The 22,697-nt window shown below is 42.9% G+C and overlaps 2 protein-coding genes across 2 annotated transcripts; both read left to right on the top strand.

Moving 5' to 3' along the window:
• Positions 1-4,174: 4,174 nt before the first annotated feature.
• LOC133915921 (probable aldo-keto reductase 1) lies at positions 4,175-6,465 on the top strand. The gene is made up of 7 exons (XM_062359328.1): positions 4,175-4,301; positions 4,416-4,583; positions 4,665-4,865; positions 4,971-5,143; positions 5,243-5,339; positions 5,452-5,605; positions 6,126-6,465. Exons 1-7 carry the CDS (start codon positions 4,227-4,229, stop codon positions 6,299-6,301), a joined length of 1,044 nt encoding a protein of 347 aa, XP_062215312.1. The 5' UTR covers positions 4,175-4,226; the 3' UTR covers positions 6,302-6,465.
• Positions 6,466-19,213: 12,748 nt separating this feature from the next.
• Positions 19,214-21,520, top strand: LOC133915917 (probable aldo-keto reductase 1). The gene is made up of 7 exons (XM_062359316.1): positions 19,214-19,367; positions 19,479-19,646; positions 19,740-19,943; positions 20,054-20,226; positions 20,326-20,422; positions 20,526-20,679; positions 21,227-21,520. Exons 1-7 carry the CDS (start codon positions 19,311-19,313, stop codon positions 21,400-21,402), a joined length of 1,029 nt encoding a protein of 342 aa, XP_062215300.1. The 5' UTR covers positions 19,214-19,310; the 3' UTR covers positions 21,403-21,520.
• The last annotated feature ends 1,177 nt before the right edge of the window (positions 21,521-22,697 follow it).

The following is a 22,697-nucleotide window of genomic DNA, read 5'->3' as shown; positions in this document are numbered from 1 at the left end:
CTCAGATTAGTGACTGCAGAGGTGGCCAAATGGGCCACTCGGATCGGCCCGGTACAAGCACGGCTCAGCATGGCCTGGCTACGGCATGGTCCGAATGGTCCGGCTACTGTAACGGGCCGTGCCGTGTCGGCACGCGTGCCTCCCCCTCGGCCCACGGCATGACCCATCGGCCACCGTGTCGTGCCAGGTCGGTCCAGGCATGATTATGGCCTGGCGGCATGGTCAGCCCAGCGGGCATGACAGGCACGACGCCACGGGCAGCCCAACAGCACACGGGCGGCCCGTCGGCACAGCCAACCCGATAAAATAAAAAATAGCTATAAAATTAAAAAAACTATAGAAAATAGCTAAAAATGAGATAAAAAATATAAAAATAGATGGTGGGCAGGTAGACGATGGGATCAATGGATGTTTAGGAATTAGGATGGTGGCTACTAGCTATTTATAGGCCAAGAGAGAGGTGAGTGGTGGTGGGTCACTTTCAAAAAAATAAAGAAATCAGAAATAATAGGGACACATAATTAATTCTAAAAATGAGCTTTATTGATATGTTGCCTCATTAAAAACCTTTCTAGCAAAAGAAAAAGAGTACAACCTAGCTCAGAAATTTGAAAATTACACGTTCTCATCAACATCTAGATACAAATTTTTGAATGAAGCTTCAAGTTCAGTGTTCTTTGCAGTGTATTGCATTCGTGCTTCAGCTTATTCTCAGTCTTTTACTATGGTGAGCATTTCCACCATCTCACTTGATAGACTTGTTCTTCTCTCTTCGATTATCCTTCCAGTAAGACTAAATGCGGCCTCAGAAGAAACTGTAGATACGGGAACCGTTAACAAATCTTGTGCTAATAGTGAAAGCACTGGATAATTCGTCTTGTGCTTATGCCACCATTGCAGTATGTTGAAGTTTTCTTGTTCATACCTGATAACGTCGCTGTCGATGAAGGTGGTTAGCTCCCCTCCGTATATTGGAATTCCGGCGCTCGTAGATGATCGTGACAAAGAGTCTGAACTTCTTGACGAAAAACCTCCACCAAGTATTTTTTTTTCCCATGTTGTCGTCTTCTTACTTGTTGTCAGTGCTAGTGGAGGTCGTTACAGGCGAACTCCGCTATATTTTGTTTCATATTTACCGTAAACTTTGAATAACTTAGAATGAACATTAGTATAATAATTAGAATAATAGTGGCCAAGAGCATCACCTAGAATTGAGAGAACTCTACAAAAAGCTACAATTTTAGCTCTATGATCTAAAATAAAGGTAAAGGAGTACAACAAAGAAATTTCTTTCTAATACTTTAAAATTTTAGATTTCATATGAACTACACAATCTCTTAGTATATTATTATTTTCATAGCTATTTAAATGAGTAGCAATTTCAACAATATTATGCACTATTAAACAAGATGTTGGATAATAAACTCCTTATAAACTCACAATTGAATCATAAAAAAATTCAAAAAACTCTAGTATACTTTCGGCAACATACCAATGTGCTTCTATGAGTAAAGTGTGACCCCAATGCTGATGATAGTGTGTATGAATAAACACATCAAATGTGCTCTTATATGGTACAATATGTTTTAGCATCAAGGAAGTAGAATTTTATCTTACCGGCATGTCCACAGCAAACTTACGTGGACGCACACCCATCGCAACACAATATTGCTTATATGCTGCTATTTGTTGGTTAGAGGAGTTCACAAAAGATATTGTAGTACGAAAATCGTCTAGGTATTGTGAGAACCTCTTCAAACCGGATTTTACTATAAAATTGATAATATGACAAGGCACAACGTTGATGTAACAAGAAAGATTCAGCATATGTACTAAACAACGAAATAAGAATATCCATTGCTCTAGAGTTTGTAGCGGTATTATCTAAAGTGATAGAAAATATTTTATTAGTGAGACTAAAGTCTTCAACTACTTAGATATTTTTTAGCAATATTTTCACCGGTATGCGCATTGTCAATCAACCGAAAACCTATTATTCTCTTTTCTAGTTCCCAATCATTATTAACATAATGAGCAACCACACTAAGATAATTCTCTCTAGCTCTACCTGACCATATGTCCGAGATCAAAGCACCTGAAAATGTACATATTTGTAATATTTCTTTAAACTTGCTACGACACGTATTATAGTATTTTACCATATTCCTACTAGTTATCTGTCTAGAAACATGCGTGAACCTAGGATTATAAGCTTGTTTAATGTAATCTTCAAATGCAGCAAACTCACGATGTTGAGTGGTAGATCCGCTCTTGTAATGAAGCGGCATAACTCTTTTTTAGCATTGGCGGAGTCATACTCCCAATGACGATCAGAGCTGTCAGGGTTGTACTGCAGCACTGTCTGCTTCATGGATGCTCCACTCTTTCGCTTGCAAGTTGTGGTGTGCCTCTTCAAGTGTCCGGTTCCACCTGAGGGTTTTGCAGATAATTCATGTTTGCAAATATAACACTTAACATACCTGACATTTGCCCCATCTTCCTCTCTGTAGATCTTTTCGAAGTCTTACCAAACTTCGAAAGTAGTGGCTCTTGATCTTTTAGAGCCGATGCTTGCTGACGTGTGTGCACTTGTAGAGCCTGACGATGCAAGTGCTGTTGGAGGGTCATCGTCAGGTCCATCACCTGCAGCACCTCTATCAAAAGAGATGTAGTCTCCTTCGAGCCCTTGAATAAAAAAATCAGAATCGATGGACATATTATGACCATCAGCATCCATGGTTAATATCGAATGGCACTATAAGGAAATTCAAATATTCGGAGTTAGAAATAATCAAATAACAAACAAACAATAGAAAAACAAGAAAGAATAATTATTCAAAAATTCACCAAGATTTCTTCAAGACTTTAAGATGAGAGTGTTGGAATTTTTCGGATTTTTTGCAACAATTCAAACTAACTTTGCTAAATTATCGTAAATTCTTATGAACTTTGAAACAAGAATGAGATGAGGCAACAAGAGAGCAAATGTTGTTGCTGGTGTGGAATGAAAGAGCATGGTGGTTCTCTATTTATAGCTAAAAAATAATGATTTTAAAAAAAATAAATTTTTTTAGTCTAAACGGTCACAAAATGGCTATAAAATTCAAAATAAATGGGTTAATGGGTCAAATGGGCTAGGCGATGCCCATTCAACCCGTCAACCCAGTCGTACCTCCACTAGCCTGGCCGAGGCAACCATGTCGACTGTGCCCCGCCGGGCCGACCCCTTGCGCAACGGCTCTTGCCGGGCTATGCCGTGCCTGTGCCCGTGCATAGGCCGTGCCTCGTGGGCCGACTATGCCTGGATGGACCCAATGTGCCGGGCCATGCCCGTGCCAGCCCGCCTCATCCTGGCCGAACCGTACTGGCACGCCGTGTCACGCGCTCTGCCCAGATACAGCCCGTGACATCGTGTTATGCCGGTTCGGCTCGACTCAGACCGTGCCATGTTTAAATTATATCTACAGTGCCGGACCTCAGACTGATACAATAGGCACAATCCATTAGTGACTGGCTAGATTCGTTTACAAAAGCTTTTTGCTTGTAATCTACTGTGTTTTCCTTTTCTATATTAATAACTAGCATGTTAGCCCACGCAATTGCACGGCGAGTCGTTTGTGTCGAAGTTTAGCTGGTGCATCGATCCCTTCTTTTATTCAGACCTGACTTACTTTATTGGCCTCCTTGTGTATGCAAGTTGTGTAGAAAAGCAATATTGTATTATATTTATAAACCCTAATGAATTTATTTACTTTATTTAGTTATCACTGAGCCAGCACCGTTCATGCCGGCCTACCTTATTCCAGTCTACGACATTTGCCGATCATAAAGTAAAGAGAAGCCATGGTATGCCAATCTGTCTGGGCCCAACACTATTTTTTTTATTTATGGTTAAAGAAGAAAACAAGTTCTGTTGAATTTCTACTGGTATGACTCTATTTAACAAGTATAAGATAAAATAGTTTAAATCTTTATTTTTAAATAAAAATAAAATGACTCGCTCAAACATGCTGGATGTACTCACAACTTTATATTCATAAATTTTTAGACTTAAGTATTATTAAAAAAATTAAAGCTAAAGTCTTATTTTAGAATTTTTAAAGCTAGAGTTAGCCAAACCGGGCTTTTTGGCTGGTTGTTGGAGTTGCCGAATAAATTAGACCTTTTGCCCTGTCCAGCGTCCACTACTTGCTACCGACTGCCGAGTGAGCTCTTCCATTCCCGGCATGACAGCCTTCCCCTGCGACAGCAACTGCGCGGCCATGGTTCCTCGCGTCAAGCTCGGCACCCAGGGATTGGAGGTGACTGACTCCTTGTCTCCTTTGTTCCCCCCCCCCCCTCTCTCTCTCTCTCCCTACATCGATTAGCTCGAACTGACTCGGTTGTTCGAGCCCATTCGACTTCGATCGATGCAGGTGTCGAAGATGGGGTTCGGGTGCATGGGGCTGACGGGCTCCTACAACTCCCCGCTCGACGACGACGCCGGCGCCGCCGTCGTTGCGCACGCATTCCGCCGCGGGGTCACCTTCTTCGACACCTCCGACGTCTACGGGCCCCACACCAACGAGACCCTCCTCGGCAAGGTCCGTCTCACCTGGTTTCTCGAGAGCGAGTTGTTGACGCGTGCGGAAGCCACGGCTGACTCTGTGCGTGCATGGGTCCAGGCGCTGAAGCAGCTACCGCGGGACCAGGTGCAGGTGGCCACCAAGTTTGGGATACAGCAGGACGCGGGCGGCATGACCGTGTGCGGCCGGCCGGAGTACGTGCGCGCCTGCTGCGAGGCCAGCCTGCGCCGCCTCGGCGTCGACTACATCGACCTCTACTACCAGCACCGCGTCGACACCACCATCCCCATTGAAGACACGGTCTCTGCAGCCTGCTTGCCTTCTGTTTATCTCTCGCCGTCGCCTTCCATATTGGTGTTGCAGTTGTGCTCACCCATGTGAATCTTTGTGCTGGGATTGCTGTAGATTGGTGAGCTCAAGAAACTGGTGGAGGAGGGGAAGGTGAAATACATCGGGTTGTCGGAGGCGAGCCCAGACACGATCAAGCGTGCACACGCCGTGCACCCCATCACCGCGGTGCAGATGGAGTGGTCTCTCTGGTCTCGTGACATCGAGCACGAGATTGTGCCGCTCTGCAGGTGAGCTCTGCTCTGCATCACAAATTCTGCTTCTTCCAGCCCATGCTGGTCTTGGTTAACCATCGTGTAACGAATTTCGTTGTACTCTGTGTATTCCAGAGAATTGGGGATTGGAATTGTTCCTTACAGTCCAATTGGCCGAGGATTTTTTGGCGGAAGAGGAGTGACAGAACAAGTGTCTGCTGAATCTAGTCTGGTACAGACACAATTTGCCTTGGAATATCCTTTATCAATCTACATTACGGTTTACGGCATCAGTCATTCTATCTTTCAGTTTACTTAGGCATTTTTAACTTTGGTTTTATCAGCAAAGGCATCCTCGGTTTGCAGCAGAAAATTTGGAGAAGAACAAGCAAATTTATCTGAAAATGGAAGACCTGGCCAAGAAGCACCAGTGCAGCCCAGCTCAGCTAGCTTTAGCTTGGGTCCTGCATCAAGGGGGTGATGTGGTTCCTATACCAGGTGTAACTTTATAATTCCATTCTTGAATCATTGATGGTGCACAATGTTAACTGCTGATGAATATTTCATATTGTTCTCAATACAAACAACAGATGAATGTTTAAAAGTTTTCCTGTATGTACTTTCTGAAGAAAATGAAATGCGCATTATGATTCATAAGTTATAGATAATTAGGACAAAGAGTTATGTATATTGTGAAAATTATCCCTTTTCAATTATGATGTGATCTCAGGAGCAACAAAGGTATATGAACATTTCCTTATAATATAAAGGACCTCCTCTAAATGTGTATGTGTGGTGTTCTGTTGAAAAGTGTGCGATATATTTCGTTTACTTAGCCGGAATATATTGTTGTTAGTTCCAAGCATGGCCTCATTTAACAAACTATTTTTTTTCAATGGTTCTGCACTTGTTATTCACTTACGAGTCCGAAGCAAGTCATTGGTAGACAAGAATATTCCTTGTGTGGTCAAAGAATCCTACATTTGGTTGCTGACAAATGCTTTTTATAATTTCTTAGGGACAACCAAAATCAAGAATCTAGATGCCAACATTGACTCCTTGAAGGTGAAGCTGACAGATGAGGACCTGAAAGAAATAGCCAGCCAGATACGCGAAGAAGATGTGGCTGGTGGAAGACAATACAATTCCTACGCACATATCGTCTGGAAGTATGCAGATACACCAAAAAAATAGAGCTCTGGAAACGTTCTAGCAACAGCAAGCCTATGCAACAGTTGAACTACTCTCCCTGCATTTGTGGTAAAATAATATTGCCGATGTATCTTATGAATATTTCATGCTAAATAATGTTGGACGAAGAATAATAAGTGTTGCTTCATTGGGGATTATGAGCAGAAGTTGATTTTGTCTACTCTTATGTGAGGAGAAGAGTCAAGTGTAGATCTAGCTCATTGCTATATAGTCACAGCAAATTTCTAAACTTTGAACCTACCAGCAGCAGGTACAGGACAATGCGCATGCTCGCTCACAAATTCAGAAACGAGGAAGGAAAATGTGCTCTGTGTGTGTATGCTCACTCCAAACTACTCTCTCTAATCATAAATATTTATCGCTTTTGACTTTTTATATATAATATTATGAAACTATTTTATGGGGTATTAATGGCGGCGATCGAGACCACCGCCATCGACAGTGCCCCTCTCGTTGACGGCAAAGCGCGAACGGGTAGCTCGGTGTTTCGTTCTCCCCCACGATGCTCGGCGGTTTCCTCCATTTACGCGTCTGCGTTCGCGTGGCGCATTCGCCTACAATGCCGCTTGGCGAAATGCTCATGTCTTCCTGGGCGTGCTTGGGTGTGTGCCTGTCGGATGGGGCTGTGATCCGCCATTGGTGGATGGGAAACTGCAGGCGGGTCCAGGTGAGGTGAGGGTGTTTTCGGGTTTTCGCCAAGGGGCGGAGAATCTTCGCCCGTCTATTTATATCTCTAACCCTAGCTCCTCTCCTGTTGCGCTGTTACCTCCGATCCCCTCTCTCGAGCGATGGCTTAGACACTTTTGGCAGCAAAAATCTCCAGATCCGTCTTCCTCCTGGTTCGGAACCATCTCGGGTGATACGAGGTCGTTCTCCCAAGTGGTTGCATCCCCTCCTCCTGCGTCGGTGGTCATGACGGGCCGTCAGCAATGGGGTGGTCGACATGAGGGCTTTGGATCTGGGAGATTTGGTCGTGGTGCCGGGCGTACTTCGGCCCGTGGAGGATTTGGTCACAGCGAAGGAAGATCTTGGCAGCCAGGGGGTGCGAGGTCAGATCCTCATCTTCAAGATTCTTCTAAGGACGATATGGCTTTGGAGGTGGGTTCTGGATCTCAGCCCTCAGATCCTTGGGCGGCTACGGCTTCTAGAGAATATCGTGGCCGTCTGGATCACCGGACTGAAATGCGAACTGATAAGGTGGTGTTTCCTCAACAAGGAGATGTGGCTCGTGAGATTCATGACCCATCTGCCACTAAGTCTACTGGTTCTGATGTAAGTGCCTTGGTTCCTCCCCATGCTCTAACTATAAATGCTTCTGCGTCTTTTATGAAAGATGGATGGGGTTCAAGTTTTGAGGTTGGTGCTTGTTTTAGTTGTGGGTCTTTTGATCACTTGGTTAAAGACTGTCCTAGTTCTATTAGATGTTTTAGATGTGGCCGAGATGGGCATGGATCTAGGTTGTGTCCTGAGAGGCAGCCTTGGGAGTTTATTGCTCCAATGTGTAAAACTCAATGTGCTGAGCAGGCTTTTTTCTTTATTGGAATGTGCCAAATACAAATGCCATCAAAGAAAGATCCAGTTTAGCTATGATTACTGTGGTTAAAGGAGTTGCCTCTACTCAGCAAATTGAGCAGGAATTTCAAGATATATTTGGGAATTCCTGGAGATGTCATGCGAAACAGTGGTCTGATAACCAATTTAGCATGAGATTTCCAAATGCAAAAAAGATTGAAGAGTGGTCACACTTTACCTCTATGGGCATGCGTAGAGCTAAAGCAGTGATTAAAGTCTCAACTTGGAACCCTGCTGTTGGGGCTAAAGGGGCTTTACAAGTTGCATGGTTTAGAGTGAGAAAAATTCCTCATGAAAGTAGATCTGAGCCGGTTCTAGCTTATATTGGGTCTCTAGTGGGCGTCACTTTGGAGATTGATAAGTCCAGTATTCACAAACAGGAGTTTGTGAGACTCAAGATTGGTTGTAGGGATATCAAGAAAGTTCCTGCCTCTGTTGAGGGATGCCTTGCTATGGCCGATGGTTTTTTCTTCTATGATTTTCTTTTTTAAAGAGAGATTTCTGATGAGGAACACCGAAACATTGATGTTGTTGTCATACCTACTGCTCAAGATAGAAATGCCGCTTCTGCTAAGCCTGATTTTGGTGAGAGGACTCCCAAAAAGGCAAAGCTTGATTCTGGCAAAAACATCAATCAGTCTGCTGTGATCACAAGTGGTGGAAAAACAAACCTAAAAAGTGCTTCTTCTTTGAAACTTCTTCCCAACCAGAGTCAATCTGTTCCCTCCAAATTTCAGTTTAAGGATCAGGGGTTTTCATCCAAGGGTGGGGGGGATGCAAAAATAGCCTTCTACAAGAGCTTATGGTCTGGATGCTTGTAAGCTGGTTCCTTTATCTAAAGATAAAGAGATAGATGGTGAAATTAATGAGTTGGATGAAAGGAAGATTGATGCTTTACAAGATCTTGATTTGAGTGAGGGTGAGGAAGACCTTCTCACTGATGAGCTGTTAGATGAGGGATCTACTGCAGGCTCTCAGAACGCTCCTATGGGGACTGTCTGTGGATTGGTAAGATGCAGTAGCCTTGAGAAAGTTGTTGAAAAGAATGATGACACTATGATTTTTCCTCAGAATGATGGCTTACCAAGGGATGTTGTGAGCAATGTTGATAATGCAGGAGATACCTCTACCAGGGCAGAAGGAGGCAAATTACAAGGGGTTTCCAAGATCCAGCAAATCAAAGTGCAACCTACCAGGGTCAGTGCAAGATGTGCACACCTTGTAGGCCATAACATTGCTGATTTAGCCACTCAAAGAGCCAGGAAGAGAAACTTGGAAGGTACTCCTTCTACACATCTTCCCAAATCTTTATATAATTCAAATGTTTTTTCGGTTTTATCTTGTTCTGATATTGCTGGTAAAGCATGTGACATGGGTGTTATGTTGAATTCGTCTGATTTTGAGATTGTTAATTTGATCAAAAACTTAGAGGATGCTAGATGTGCTTTAGCTGATAAAGCTAAACCTAATACTGAAACTGATATATCCCTTAATAATCTTGGGGACTCCTCTTCACCCAAACTTTTAGGATGGATAAGAGAGGAAGATGATCAATCTGATCAAGGGGATTTTGTTTTGGTTAAATCAAAAAAGAAAGTAAGTAGGAAGGGGAGTAAGAAGCTATCTCTTGGGGTTGTCCAGGTTGGATCTCTGAGTTCAGGATCCATTAAGAAACTCTCACAAAGGCCTGTGAGGGAAGTTACTAAAAAACCCAAAAAATATAAATGATAGGTTGTTTTTGGAATTGTAGGGGGTTGGGGAAAAAAGGCATGAGTATGTGCCTTAGGGATCTCATTTCCTCCTTCCATCTCAGCTTCATCTGTTTGCAAGAAACTATTAAAACAAAGATTTCTGCCTTTGATTTACAAAAACTTGATCCTGCTGAAAGTTTTTCTTGGGAATGGATTCCCTCCTCAGCGAAATCCGGAGGTATTCTGAGTGGAATCAACACTAATGATTTGGATGTCATTATGGTTAAAAAAGGGCAATATATGATTCAAACTGATGTGGTGCATAAAGTTAATAGGATGAAATGGGCTTTAATCAACATCTATGGTACAGCTCAAGATGAGGATAAAGATAATTTTCTTTGTGAACTGTCCAGTTTCTGCTCTCAATTAAATCTTCCTATTATAATAGGAGGAGATTTCAATATCTTGAGATATACTCATGAAAAGAACAAACCCAATACTCTCCCTCAGTGGTCTCATACTTTTAATGCTATCATCCGTGTATATGAATTACAAGAACTCCATATGAATGGAGGTTCTTTTACTTGGTCTAATAATAGGGAGAATCCAACCTTGGAAAGATTGGATAGAGTGTTGATTAGTAATAAGTGGGATTGTATATATCCTCTGGCTTCTGTTCAAAAAGTCCCTAGAGATATTTCTGATCACAATGTATTGGTTGTTTCTACGGTTGGCCACAAAAGTGATAAAAAAAATGTGTTTAAATTTGAACCATCTTGGTTAGAGCATGCTGATTTCATTAATGAAGTGGATAAGATTTGGAAGAACAGTATTCCAGGAGATAGTGCTGATGTCTGGATAACCAAGTTGAAGAATCTAAGAGCTCATTTAAAAGGCTGGGGTGGTAATTTGGCTGGTCAAACTAAAAAAAGAAAAATGATTCTTAAAGAAGAGTTGTCTTATTAGTGAAGATAATGTGTTTCTTGATGCCCCTTTTACTGAGGAAGAAATTAAAAATGTTTTGTTTCAAATGAATACTAATAAAGCTGCTGGCCCTGATGGATTCCCAGCTGATTTTTTTCATAAATGTTGGGATGTTATTAAAGTAGATTTATTAAACCTGTTTACTGATTTCTATGCTGGCTCTCTAGATGTTAGAAGGTTGAATTATGGAGTGATCACCCTGTTGCCTAAAGTTGCTAATGCTAATAAAGTTCAACATTTCAGACCTATTTGCTTGTTGAACTGCTCTTATAAATTGATTTCCAAAGTTTTAAATACAAGGTTAGAACCTTTCATGGACAAGCTAATTTGTGATAGCCAAAATGCTTTTATTAAAAACAGAAATATTATGGATGGGGTAATGTCCCTACATGAAATTTTACATGAAACAAAAAGAAAGAATTAAATTGGTATTGTTTTGAAATTAGACTTCGAGAAAGCCTATGACAAGGTGAATTGGGCTTTCCTTTTTCATTGTCTGGAGTTGAGAGGTTTCAGTCCTCTTTGGAAAAAATGGATAAAGTCTGTGGTCAAAGATGGGACCCTTAGTGTCAAAATCAATAACCAAATTGGTCCTTATTTCAGAAGTTACAAAGGGGTGAGACAGGGTGACCCACTTTCACCCTTCTTGTTTAACTTGGCCGCAGAATGTTTGACCAAGATGATTCATGCTGCTCAAAGAAGCAAAAAAATTACTGGTCTTGTGTCGCATTTACTGGAGGATGGCATTACTGTTCTGCAATATGCTGATGACACCATTTTGTGCATTGAAAATGATATTGAGAAAGCTACAAACCTTAAGTTGTTGCTCTATATGTATGAGTTAATGTCTGGTTTAAAAATAAACTTTCTAAAGAGTGAAGTTCTGATGATTGGTGGTAATAATGAACTTCTGGAAACATATGCTAATCTCTTTCACTGTCAGATTGGATACTTCCCAATCAAATATCTGGGCGTGCCTATCAGCCCTAGTAGGCTTCGTATTGTTGATTGGATCAATGTTGAAGAAAAAATCTATAAAAAGCTTGATGTGTGGAAAGGAAATCTGTTATCCATTGGAGGCAGAGTGATTCTTATTAATACTAGCCTTTCCAATGTGCCTATATATCACATGTCTATGTATCTCTTGCCGAAGACTGTTATCAAGAATATAAATAAAGCAAGAAGAAGGTTTTTCTGGCAGGGGGGTGGGACAAAAAAGAAATATCATCTGGTTAAATGGGCCCTGATCTGTACTCCTAAGAAAAAAGGTGGTTTGGGCATTAAAAATCTTTCTGCTATGAATTTCGCACTTTTGTGTAAATGGTGGTGGAAGTTAGAAGAGAAAGAGGGCATCTGGCAACAAATTATTAGGAAGAAGTATCTGTCTTCTTCTTTGCTGGTTAATGTTAGACACAAGCAAGGAGACTCCCCCTGTTGGAGTGATCTTCTCAAAGTAAAAGATTTATACCTCCAAGAGAGGAGATGCATAGTGGGAAATGGGCAAACTACCAGATTCTGGGAAGATGCTTGGGTGACCCCAAAACCTTTATATGTTCTTTTCACAGATGTTTATGAGATCTGTGTTGATTCTGATATTCTGGTTTGCCAAGCTTTTTTAAAGAATTGGAATTTAGGAGATGGCTAAATAGTGAACTTTCTGACCAATGGTCCTTTATTAAAAATTTGGTGGCTCAGATCAATTTGTCTGACTCTGAGGATGTGGTCTCTTGGTCTTTTGAGAAGAAGGGTCGTTTCACTGTAAAATCTATGTATAAGTGGTTGATGAAGGGTTATCCCAATAAGTCTTTTAATCACATTTGGAAGGCAAAGGTTCCTCAGAAAATCAAAATCTTTTTATGGCTATTAGAACAGCATGCTCTACTGACTAAAGACAATATGATTAAGAGAAAGTGGACTCGTGATGGCACTTGTTACTTTTGTACTCAACAGGAATCATGTGTGCATTTATTTTTCCTTTGCCCAGTTGCTAAATCTGTTTGGGGTTTCGTGGCTTCCTTTCTTGGGGCAAATACTATTCCTAATTCTGTTCAGCAATATTATGTGTGGGTTCGATCTTGGTTAAGCCAAGGGCAAGTGTTTCATGTGGTTGGGCTGGCAGCAATATGCTGGGCTATTTGGAAAGCTAGGAATAAAACATGTTTTGAGAAAAAACTCATTCATGATCCTAGTGAAATTATTTTTCACTCATGCTCTTTTTTGAAAATTTGGGCAGAGCTGTTAAAAGGTATGGATAAGGATGAGCTGATGAAAGGCGCTCAAGGGCTTCTCAGCACCGTTTTGGACGTTTTGTCTTCGCAGCAACGCCAGATGCCTCCTTCTTTGTTGATTCCCAGTTCTTCAGTCGTGATCTCTGAGGTTAATGTGGACGCGGGCACCTCCAACTCGCCAGACGTTGATGAACTCGCTAATTAGTTTTACTCTGTTCGTCAGTGCCTCTCGGTCTTTTGTCTCTCTGATACATGATTAAACTTGGCAGTTCCTTTCTTAGAGTTTCCTCTTTGTCCCGGTTATTCTTTGGTCTGTAAATATTGAAGTTCTCTCGCTCTATCCCTTCAGTCAGGGCTGTAATCGACACTGCTAAGTACGTTGATCCGTTACCTGGTAATGGAAATGGGGTTTCCCCGTTATCAAAAAAAAAATTATGAAACTATTTTGCCACCACCTTCCGCTGAGAGGCTTCGTGTAACTCGACTCCATCAAGCTTTGCCACCGGCTCCCATCGAGAGGCTTTAAGTGGCATGACTCCGCCGATCGTCACTCGTCACCCTTGGCCACTAGCTTACGACTCTGTTGAGCTTCGCCACCATTGCCACTATTTTCCGCTAAGAGGCTTCATGTGGCACGATTCTGTCGAGCTTCCAATCTATCGAGCTTTGCCACCGTTTCCACTGGCCTCCACCGAGAGGTTTTGAGTGGCACAACTCTCTCAAGCTTCACCGCTATCACCCTTAGCTTTCGACTCGATTGAGCTTTGCCACCGTTGCCACCGGCTCCCGCTGAGAGGCCTTGCATGGCATGACTCCGCCGAGTGCCACCATCGTCACCCTCGACTTACGACTCCGTTGAGTTTCGCCACTGTTGCCGATGGCTTCCGTCGAGAGGCTTTGCATGGCATGATTCCACTGAGCTTTGCCATTGGCTTCCGTCGAGAGGCTTCACGTGGCATGACTCCATCGAGCTTCATCGTCGTCAACCTTGGCATTCGACTTAGTTGAGCTTCACCATCGTTGCCACCAGCTCCAGCCGAGGGGCCTCGTGCGGTATGACTCTGTAAAGTGCCACCGTCGTCACCCTCGGCTTACGACTCCATCAAGCTTCGCCACCGGTTCCCGCTGAGAGGCTTCACGTGACACGACTCCATCGAGCTTCGCCACTAGCTCCCGCTGAGAGTCTTCGCGTGGCACGACTTTGTCGAGTGTCACCACCGTTACCCTCGGCTTATGACCCTATCAAGATTCGCCATCGTTGGCTCAGCTTCCACGGAGATGCTTCGCGTGGTATGACTCCATCGTGCGCCACAGCTGTCACCCTCGGCTTACTATTCTGTCGAGCTTTGCCTCAGTTGCCAATAGCTTCCGCCGAGAGTCTTCGGGCGGCATGAATCTGTCGAGCGTCACCATTGTCACCCTCGGCTTACAACCCCGTCAAGAATCGCCATGGTCTTCATCAGCTCCTGTTGACGAGAATAAATAATTAATGATTATATATTTAATATAAATATAATATATCTTTAGAACGGGTATCTACCATATACATGTCATTAACCCGATATAATAGGTTTCACAACTGTCATGGGGATGTCCTGGTATTCTAGATAATTTGTCGTGTTCTACACGAAAACCATCTTCAGATTAGAAAATAATATTTTAAATATTTAAAAGTAATACAATCCAACAAGATTACCCTCAGAGACTTTAAGTATGATATGTCTCCTTAACACGATTATGTAAGGAGAAGAAGGTTACGCCCAAGCGATAGGAGCATAATCAACTCATTGAGATCCACAATAGAGTCATATCATGACAAAATTCATCTGATAAAGGCTTTAGAATTTAGAACACGAGAGAATTCATCGAGTTCATTAAAATTAAATCTAAACATATCCTAATTGTAATTGTCTTTTCCTTAAGGTTAATCAAGATGAAACAGAGGGTAGGGCTACTTATATGAAGCTAGCATGTGGCCAAATGACTAGGAACAGGATTATGCGTCCAACCCACAATTTAAGTCCTAAACTCAGCGTTAGCGTCAACCAATTTTAGAAGTACACAAATTTGGGCACATGGTGTCCAATATATTCCAATCCTGTGTTGGGGAACCACATGCCTGCGTTCGCGTACTTTGGTGGTGTGTGTGGTGTTTTGAGACTTGAGAGTGAGCAACTGCATTCTACTCTCTTAAATAAAATTATAGTGCTTAGAATTGAAAATATTATTTTGTTGCCAATAAACTCGCAACAGTCTGCGACTAATAAAACTTTATATAGAGACCCACAAAATAAGGCTCCATTCGGCTCCGCGGATCGATCCGGACTCACAGCAAAATCGGGCGGAGAGCAAGTCGAACGGTAGCATTGGAAACGTTTCAGGCCATGGAATCAGGCTGAAATGCCAAAACAACTGGGAGGCCGTTTCTCACCGTTTTGAACTGGACAAGTTTGAACAACCCCTTGGACTTTAAGCCAATTTATGCACAAATGCCACTGGCCAATGGTCCAAAATGCCTGTGCGTCTTTGCTCGTTCCCTGCCACTCTCTCCTCGCCCCGAACGAATTTCACTCTAGTCACCATCCGCCCAGCCTCCGCCGCCCACTCGTCTGGCCGTCGCTGGCACCACCGCCGCCCGTGCCACCCGCAGCTCATGCCCAAGGTTGCACCGTCCGTCGCCCGTTCCCAAGGCTGCGTCATCCATCGCCTCGAGCCTGCTAACTCCCACCCGCCGCCCACGCCACAGCCGTCGTCGCCGCACTTCAAGGTCCCTAAGCCGTTCTCACTGCCCTTCCCTGTGAATCATTAGATTTTGTAGGACTCCCTGCCCGTGAATCATTAGATGTTGTAGGCCTCCCTACCCGTGAATCATTAGATCTACGTTCATACCGATTTGCAATGTATGCCAGGTCGCCGGCAATACCGTCCAGTTCGCCAGGAGGCCGTGGACCGCGCTGACACCAGCCTGCTGCCTGTGCCACCACTGCCAGTGTTGTCGCCCGCGCCGTAAAGGTGAGCTATCCTCGCTGTTTCTCCCTTCCTTACATCTAGCGCATTCAAAAGAGAGCAGAAATGCAACGACAATGATGTGCGGTTCAGGAGGTCTGACTGTTGCAACTGGTTTGTGTGTGCGGTTCAGTATAATTGTTCGGTATTCACTGGTGCATTGCTCTCAATTTTCTACTCTTGTTCACTTGTGCATTGCTCTCATTTTGCTACTCTCATTCACTTTGTGCATCTCTGAATGATTTGGACAGTGTTCACTTGTGCCTATTTTCAAGTACTTTCTGAATTTTTTCTTCTTCTTTCAAGTAGATGGCTGAATGGTCTAATGAGAACACTATGATTGTTTGTGAGTTATTTGCTGAATAAGTGAGGTGTCGAAATTGTTCGAGTACCCATTTGAACAATGTTGGGTACAATAATGTGATAGAAAAGTTTCAAAAGAGGATCAGTCTTTTATACAAAAGATCCCAATTTAAGAACAAATGGGATAAAATGAAACGAGAGTATGGTGCCTAGAAGAAACTGGTGACACAAACTAGATTAGGTTGGGATGAGAACAAGGGAACAGTGAAATGAGTGAGGAATGGTGGAAGAAGATGAGAAAAGTAATTTTGCAAATTGTAATTTCATTGTTCTTAGCATGTTTCGACCCACATTTTATTGTCTAAAATTTACCATTCATGTTGACAGGAAATTCCAGGTAGCGGGAAGTTCAAAGAGAAGCCACTTCAAAATGAAGAAGAGTTAAAGGTTATGTTTGAGGATCTTAGAAACACCGATGATGACCATTTTTGTGCTTCATCCGGTGTTATGCCTCAAGATGAATCAGATGGTGGTGATGAGCTTGCAAAGTCTAATGATGACAGCGAGGCAGAAGAAATAACAACCCCTATGAAGGCCAAAGTAAAGAGAGCTTGTGGTGCCATGGACAAGGGAAAAAGACCTAGGACAAGTGGTGGACAATGGATACAAGAGTATATTACTAAAATTGTGTCTTTGAATGAGAAGTCCACAGCGTCTGTTGAGTCACTGGCAAAAAGGGATGAAAGCTCAGGGTGTTCCATCAAGGATGTCATGGCCCTTGTGAAGGAGTGTGGTGCATCTCCTGGTACAAAGGAGTTCTTCATTGCTACAAAGCTGTTCACCAAGAGAGCTGAAAGGGAGATGTTTATGACTATAGACGCCCGCTAGACCATTTTCAGTGGCTCTCGATGAAGCACTTTGTCAAGTATGGCAACATGTGATACATGCTATTGTAGCATGAAGATTGTATCTTTATGTTTTTCGTACCTTAGGCTTGCACTTGTAATATTGAACCTTGTGTTATGACTTATGTTTATCGTACCTTAGACTTGCACTTGTAATGTTGAATCGTATGTTGTGATTTATGTATGTTGTACCTTAGCCATTAACTTGTTAAATGTGTGATATTATACAGATGTCTAGTTCTAGAAGTAAAAGGAATGGGAATGACTCCGATGATGAAGATGTTAATGCTTTAGAGGTAATACGTCGTTACCAAGAGATACAATCCAATTTATTTCATACTGTTACTTTGATGCACAATTATTACATGACCTATCATAACAAGAATCCACCAAGAACCTCACAGTTGAGTGGATATGCATGGCTTGTGGAAACATTGAACACACTGGGAGAAAGTCATAGGATGTTCAGGATGAATGATAGGTTGTTTCATACATTGCATGGCATTTTGGTGAGCAATTATGGACTACAATCAACCATCCATATTAGTTCTATGGAAGCAATTGCTATCTTTCTATGTATTTGTGGTCAAAATAGATCAAGCAGTTGTGTTCAAAATACATTCCAGCACTCAGGGGAGACAATAAGTAGAAAGTTTGATGAGGTATTGCAGTGCCTAGTTAGGATGGATAAGGATTACATACGACCTCAAAATCGTAACTTCAATAATGTGCGTAGTAGGATTACTGGGGATCAAAGGATGTGGCCACATTTTAAGGACTGTATTGGAGCCATTGACGGAACACACATCTTAGCTATACCACCAGCACGAGATTATGTTAGATATATTGGAAGAACAGGAAGCCTAACCCAAAATGTGATGGTAGTGGTTGATTTTGACATGTGTTTCACCTATGCTTCTATTGGTCAGCCTGGGTCCATGCACGACACAAGTGTGCTCTTTCATGCTATTCAACATGATACTCAAGCTTTGCCACATCCTTCAATAGGAAAATATTATGTTGTCGATACCGGTTACCCAAACAAACCAGGCTACTTATCACCATACAAGGGTCAAAGGTACCATGTTCCTGATTGGAGGAGGGGTTTTGCTCCAAGTGGTGAGCAAGAGCTATTCAACTATTTGCACTCAAGTCTTCGTAATGTCGTTGAACGCACCTTTGGTATTTGGAAGATCAAGTGGAGAATTCTTCTCAAGATGCCGAGTTATCCAGTGCCCAAGCAAAAGGGGATTGTGGCTGCTACCATGTGCCTCCATAATTTCATTCGTGAAAATCATTCACTACTTGACGTAGATTTTCGACGATGCGATGAGGATCCCGACTATATGCCCACGATACAGCAAAGATATGCACGACATGCACCATCTCATAATGTGTCTGATGCGTCGACATCTGATCCAAGTGACATTAATATAGATAGGTTCTGTGATGATCTTGCAAGAGCAATAATATAATTTAGAAGATAGCTCAATTGTAATATTGTATTGGAACCATGTATTTTTGTAATTGTATTGGAACCATGTATTTATAATATTGTATTGAAACCCTGTATTTTGTAATATTGTATTGAAACTATGTATTTATAATATTGTATTGAAACTGTGTATTTTGTCACCACTTATTTCTAATGCTATTATTACAAATAAAACAAACAAACACCATATCAACACAAGGATAAAATAGTCAATTACACCACATTCCTCTCTTTCAATAAACTAAATCCAGACAGCTAGTCAAACGAGTTCTACAGGTGATTCTGATTCACCAGAGAAATGTTTCTAATAAAATTTGAAACTAAAACATTTCTAAAAGAATCTGAACCCCTATCAAACGTACCCTAAGTTAGCTTAAAACCTCACGAGTGGGCGGAGATTAAATTGAGAAAGTTCAACTGGTAGCAAACATATGAGGATCGCCAAAGAATGTTGAGCGCTTAAAAATTCCATCCATTTATATGGCCAAAGGACAGTTATCTTCTAAAGAGAATTTGATAGCTAAATTTGCTATTACAGTCCTCGCAAAAAAAATTGCTATTATAGATTAGTTAAGGATTTGCAACTGTCTATAATTTTTTTTAAAACTAGTCTATAATTGTTTAAAAACTATCTATAATTTAGTTTAATTATTATCAAAACTTCCAAGGTTTGGACGGCCCACCCAGTCACTGACAACTTTGTCCCAAGCAACGCCACACGCGGCAGACGCAGCGCAGGCACCGCTACCCCGCTGGTTAACGATAGTCCTCCTGGCTCGTGCCTTCCCCTGCGACGACAGCGCGGCCATGGAGGAGCAAGCCCCCCTGGTTCCCCGCTTCAAGCTCGGCACCCAGGGACTGGAGGTGACTTCTTTCTTCCCCTCTCCAGCGATTAGATATAGCTAGTTGCATCAGCGCGTCCGCTACTCTCCTCGTCCAATTCGGTGCGCCAATCAATCGATTCGACCGTCGAAGGTGTCGAAGCTGGGGTTCGGGTGCTTGGGCCTCGCGGGCGCGTACGGCCCCCCTCTCGACGATGACGTCGGCGTCGCCGTCATCGCGCACGCCTTCGGCCGCGGGGTCACCTTCTTCGACACCTCCGACGTCTACGGACCCCTCACCAACGAGACCCTCCTCGGCAAGGTCCGTCTCCGTCCGTCTCGCTTGGATTCTCGAGGGCTCGCCCGAGCTGGCGTAGGCGATTTTGTTGACGTGCGCCAATGGCTGTTGTTACAGGCGCTGAAGCAGCTGCCGCGGGAGCGGGTGCAGGTGGCCACCAAGTTCGGGGTACGGCGGGACGCGGCCGGCGTGCCCATCGTGTGCGGCCGGCCGGAGTACGTGCGCGCTTGCTGCGAGGCCAGCCTGCGCCGCCTCGGCGTCGACTACATCGACCTCTACTACCAGCACCGCGTCGACACCACCATCCCCATCGAGGACACAGTCTCTGCAGCTTGCCTGCCTTCTGCTTGTCTCTCGCCGTCGCCTTCCCTTCCATATTGGTGTTGCAGTTGTGGTCACTCATGTGAATCTTTGTGCTGGGATTGCTGTAGATTGGTGAGCTCAAGAAACTGGTGGAGGAGGGGAAGGTGAAATACATCGGGTTGTCGGAGGCGAGCCCCGACACGATCAGGCGCGCGCACGCCGTGCACCCCATCGCCGCGGTGCAGATGGAGTGGTCTCTCTGGTCTCGGGACATCGAGCCCGAGATTGTGCCGCTCTGCAGGTGAGTTCAGCATCGCAAATTCTACTTGAACCTGACCGTGGTGGTTCTGATTGATGATTATCATGTAACCGTGAATTCGTTGTGCTCCGTGGAGTCTAGAGAACTGGGCATTGGAGTTGTTGCTTACAGTCCGATTGGCCGTGGGTTTTTTGGCGGAAGAGGAGTCACAGAACAAGTTTCTGCTGAATCTACTCTGGTACTGACACAATTTGCCTGGAAACAGTATTTATTGGTCTGCGTGACTGCATCGGTCTTTTTTTTCCCAGTTTACTTAGGTGTTTTAATTTTGGTTTTGTCAGCAACGGCAGCCAAGGTTTTCGGCAGAAAATTTGGAGAAAAACAAGCAGATTTATCTGAAAATGGAAGGCCTGGCCAAGAAGCACCAGTGCAGCCCTGCTCAGCTAGCTTTAGCTTGGGTTCTGCATCAAGGGGATGATGTGATTCCTATACCAGGTCTGACTTTATAATACCATTCTCATATCATTGATGGCATGCAGTATTTAGGCAACCCATAGGGTCCATAGAATTCACTTCTGAATGCACTGAAGGCAACCGATGGATTTTTTTTTTCGAAACTTTTCTTGTCTATTCTTTCCGAGAAAAGTGAAATGTGTCAAAATTCAGCAGTTATAGATAAGTAGCAGAAATAAAGAGAGAACACATTATTTGAAAAGCATCCATATTCAGTTATGATCTAATTTGATTTGGCAGAGGAGCAACAATGTACAAAAACATATGCAGATAATTTGAAGGACCTCCTTTCAAATGTGTATATGCGATCTTTTGCTAAGCAGTATGTGTCTTATGATTCGTTTTGCTAAGCCTGAAAATCTTTATGACAGTTCCAAACATGGCCTGATTTAACATATTTATTGTTTTGTTCCTCTGTTTTTTTTTATCCACTTCAAGGTTCCAAGCAGGTCATCAGTAGACAAGCTCGTAACATGTTTATGAACAGTCCCAGCATTTTGCTGCTGACAATTATTCTCTAAATCCTCAGGGACAACCAAGATCAAGAACCTAGATGCCAACATTGATTCCTTCAAGGTGAAGCTGACAGATGATGACCTGAAAGAAATCACCAGCCAGATACACGAAGAAGATGTGGCCGGTGAAAGACAGAACACTTTTTTTGCAAATACTAATTGGAACTATGCAGATACACCAAGGAAATAGACATGTGAAGACGTTCTAGCAACAGCAATGCTATGCCGCTATGTACAGTTGTGCTAAATCATTTGGACGATGTATCTTGAGAATATTGTTCTAAATAATCTAAGATGAGGAATATTAAGTGTCGTCCCGTCAGGAACTATGAGAAGAAAGTTGATTTTATAAGTGCTTACATAAAGGGAAAACTCAAGTGAGAGCTAGCTTACAGTTATATGGTCGCAGCAAATGTCTGAACCTACCAAAAAAGTTACAGGAAAATGTGCTACATGAAGTCTGTGTATTCTTACTCCAATCTAATTGGGGAGCTGAGACTGACAACACAGACAAAAACCAAAATGCAATTCGCTGAGATATTGTTTCTAATGAAATTTTCCCGGCAACTCATGAATGCAACTGTTTCAGTTTCAGAAAAAGGACTGAAGATCTACATTTGCTTCTAAGGAATTGTCTGGAACTCTGGATAAGGGGGACAGTGATAAAAAAAAAATCCAGGATTTGTTCAAATTTGAACTAAATCTGAAAAGTTCCTAGAGCAATCCTCCCTATCTAAACATGCGCTAAGCATGACCACTTTACCACAAAGAACATAATCATGGTTCCGAAGAAGAAACGGCCATCAGCCCATCACCAGTCACAGAAGTTGGGCATGAAGAAAGCTGAACTTAATCGCCGCAAGTTCTTTGCCGGCACGAGGAGTCGTACGGTTTACAATGCTTTGGCGCGGTCCCATGAACACACCAGGGCCCTGTAAACCGCACTGACTCATCGTGCAATGAAGAACTCATCCTTCAGAGCAATGCATCTCCAGAAGCAGCAAAGTGACAGAGTCATGGAGGCTGGCCCTGCAGGTTCTTGCTCCTATTTCTCAGGTACGGGAGAGCATTTGCAGGGAAATCATGGAACCTAACAACAAATGACAATACTCTTGCAGAATTGGAGTGAAAAAGGGAGCTACGGTGAGGGCATATGAAGGTATAAGCAGCAGTTCTCCAGCGCGGCATTTAGCTGTAAGTTGGCCAACCTAGGATTGGAGATGATATATTAATGAGTCAACTTGAAGCCAATGAGCAGAGTGAAGTCATATTAAGATGTTACCATCTGGGGATGGTTGCAACCTTGATGGATTAGATTGGTATGATTATTGTATTCATCACATGAGCTGTTCCCAGCACTACCACTCAGAAAACAAATGGTAGATGCAGTGTCCTGCAAAGATGACAATCAACTTAGTTAGGTTAGTAAACTATAGCTGCTTCTAGAAAACCTAGCAAACTTCTTCAGGATGAAAAAAGACAGGA

Source organism: Phragmites australis, chromosome 1 (genome assembly GCF_958298935.1).
Source record: "Phragmites australis chromosome 1, lpPhrAust1.1, whole genome shotgun sequence".
In the NCBI taxonomy this organism is placed as follows: domain Eukaryota; kingdom Viridiplantae; phylum Streptophyta; class Magnoliopsida; order Poales; family Poaceae; genus Phragmites; species Phragmites australis.
Note: the sequence above shows the minus strand (reverse complement) of the source record. Positions and strands in the feature narration are given on the sequence as shown.

Excerpts from the sequence above, each read along its gene's own strand:
- LOC133915921 (XM_062359328.1), top strand. The coding sequence starts at position 4,227 with ATGACAGCCTTCCCCTGCGACAGCAACTGCGCGGCCATGGTTCCTCGC. Across the intron at positions 4,302-4,415 it reads TCGGCACCCAGGGATTGGAG|GTGTCGAAGATGGGGTTCGG; the intron begins GTGACTGACTCC and ends CGATCGATGCAG. Across the intron at positions 4,866-4,970 it reads CCATCCCCATTGAAGACACG|ATTGGTGAGCTCAAGAAACT; the intron begins GTCTCTGCAGCC and ends GGATTGCTGTAG.
- LOC133915917 (XM_062359316.1), top strand. The coding sequence starts at position 19,311 with ATGGAGGAGCAAGCCCCCCTGGTTCCCCGCTTCAAGCTCGGCACCCAG. Across the intron at positions 19,368-19,478 it reads TCGGCACCCAGGGACTGGAG|GTGTCGAAGCTGGGGTTCGG; the intron begins GTGACTTCTTTC and ends CGACCGTCGAAG. Across the intron at positions 20,680-21,226 it reads TGATGTGATTCCTATACCAG|GGACAACCAAGATCAAGAAC; the intron begins GTCTGACTTTAT and ends CTAAATCCTCAG.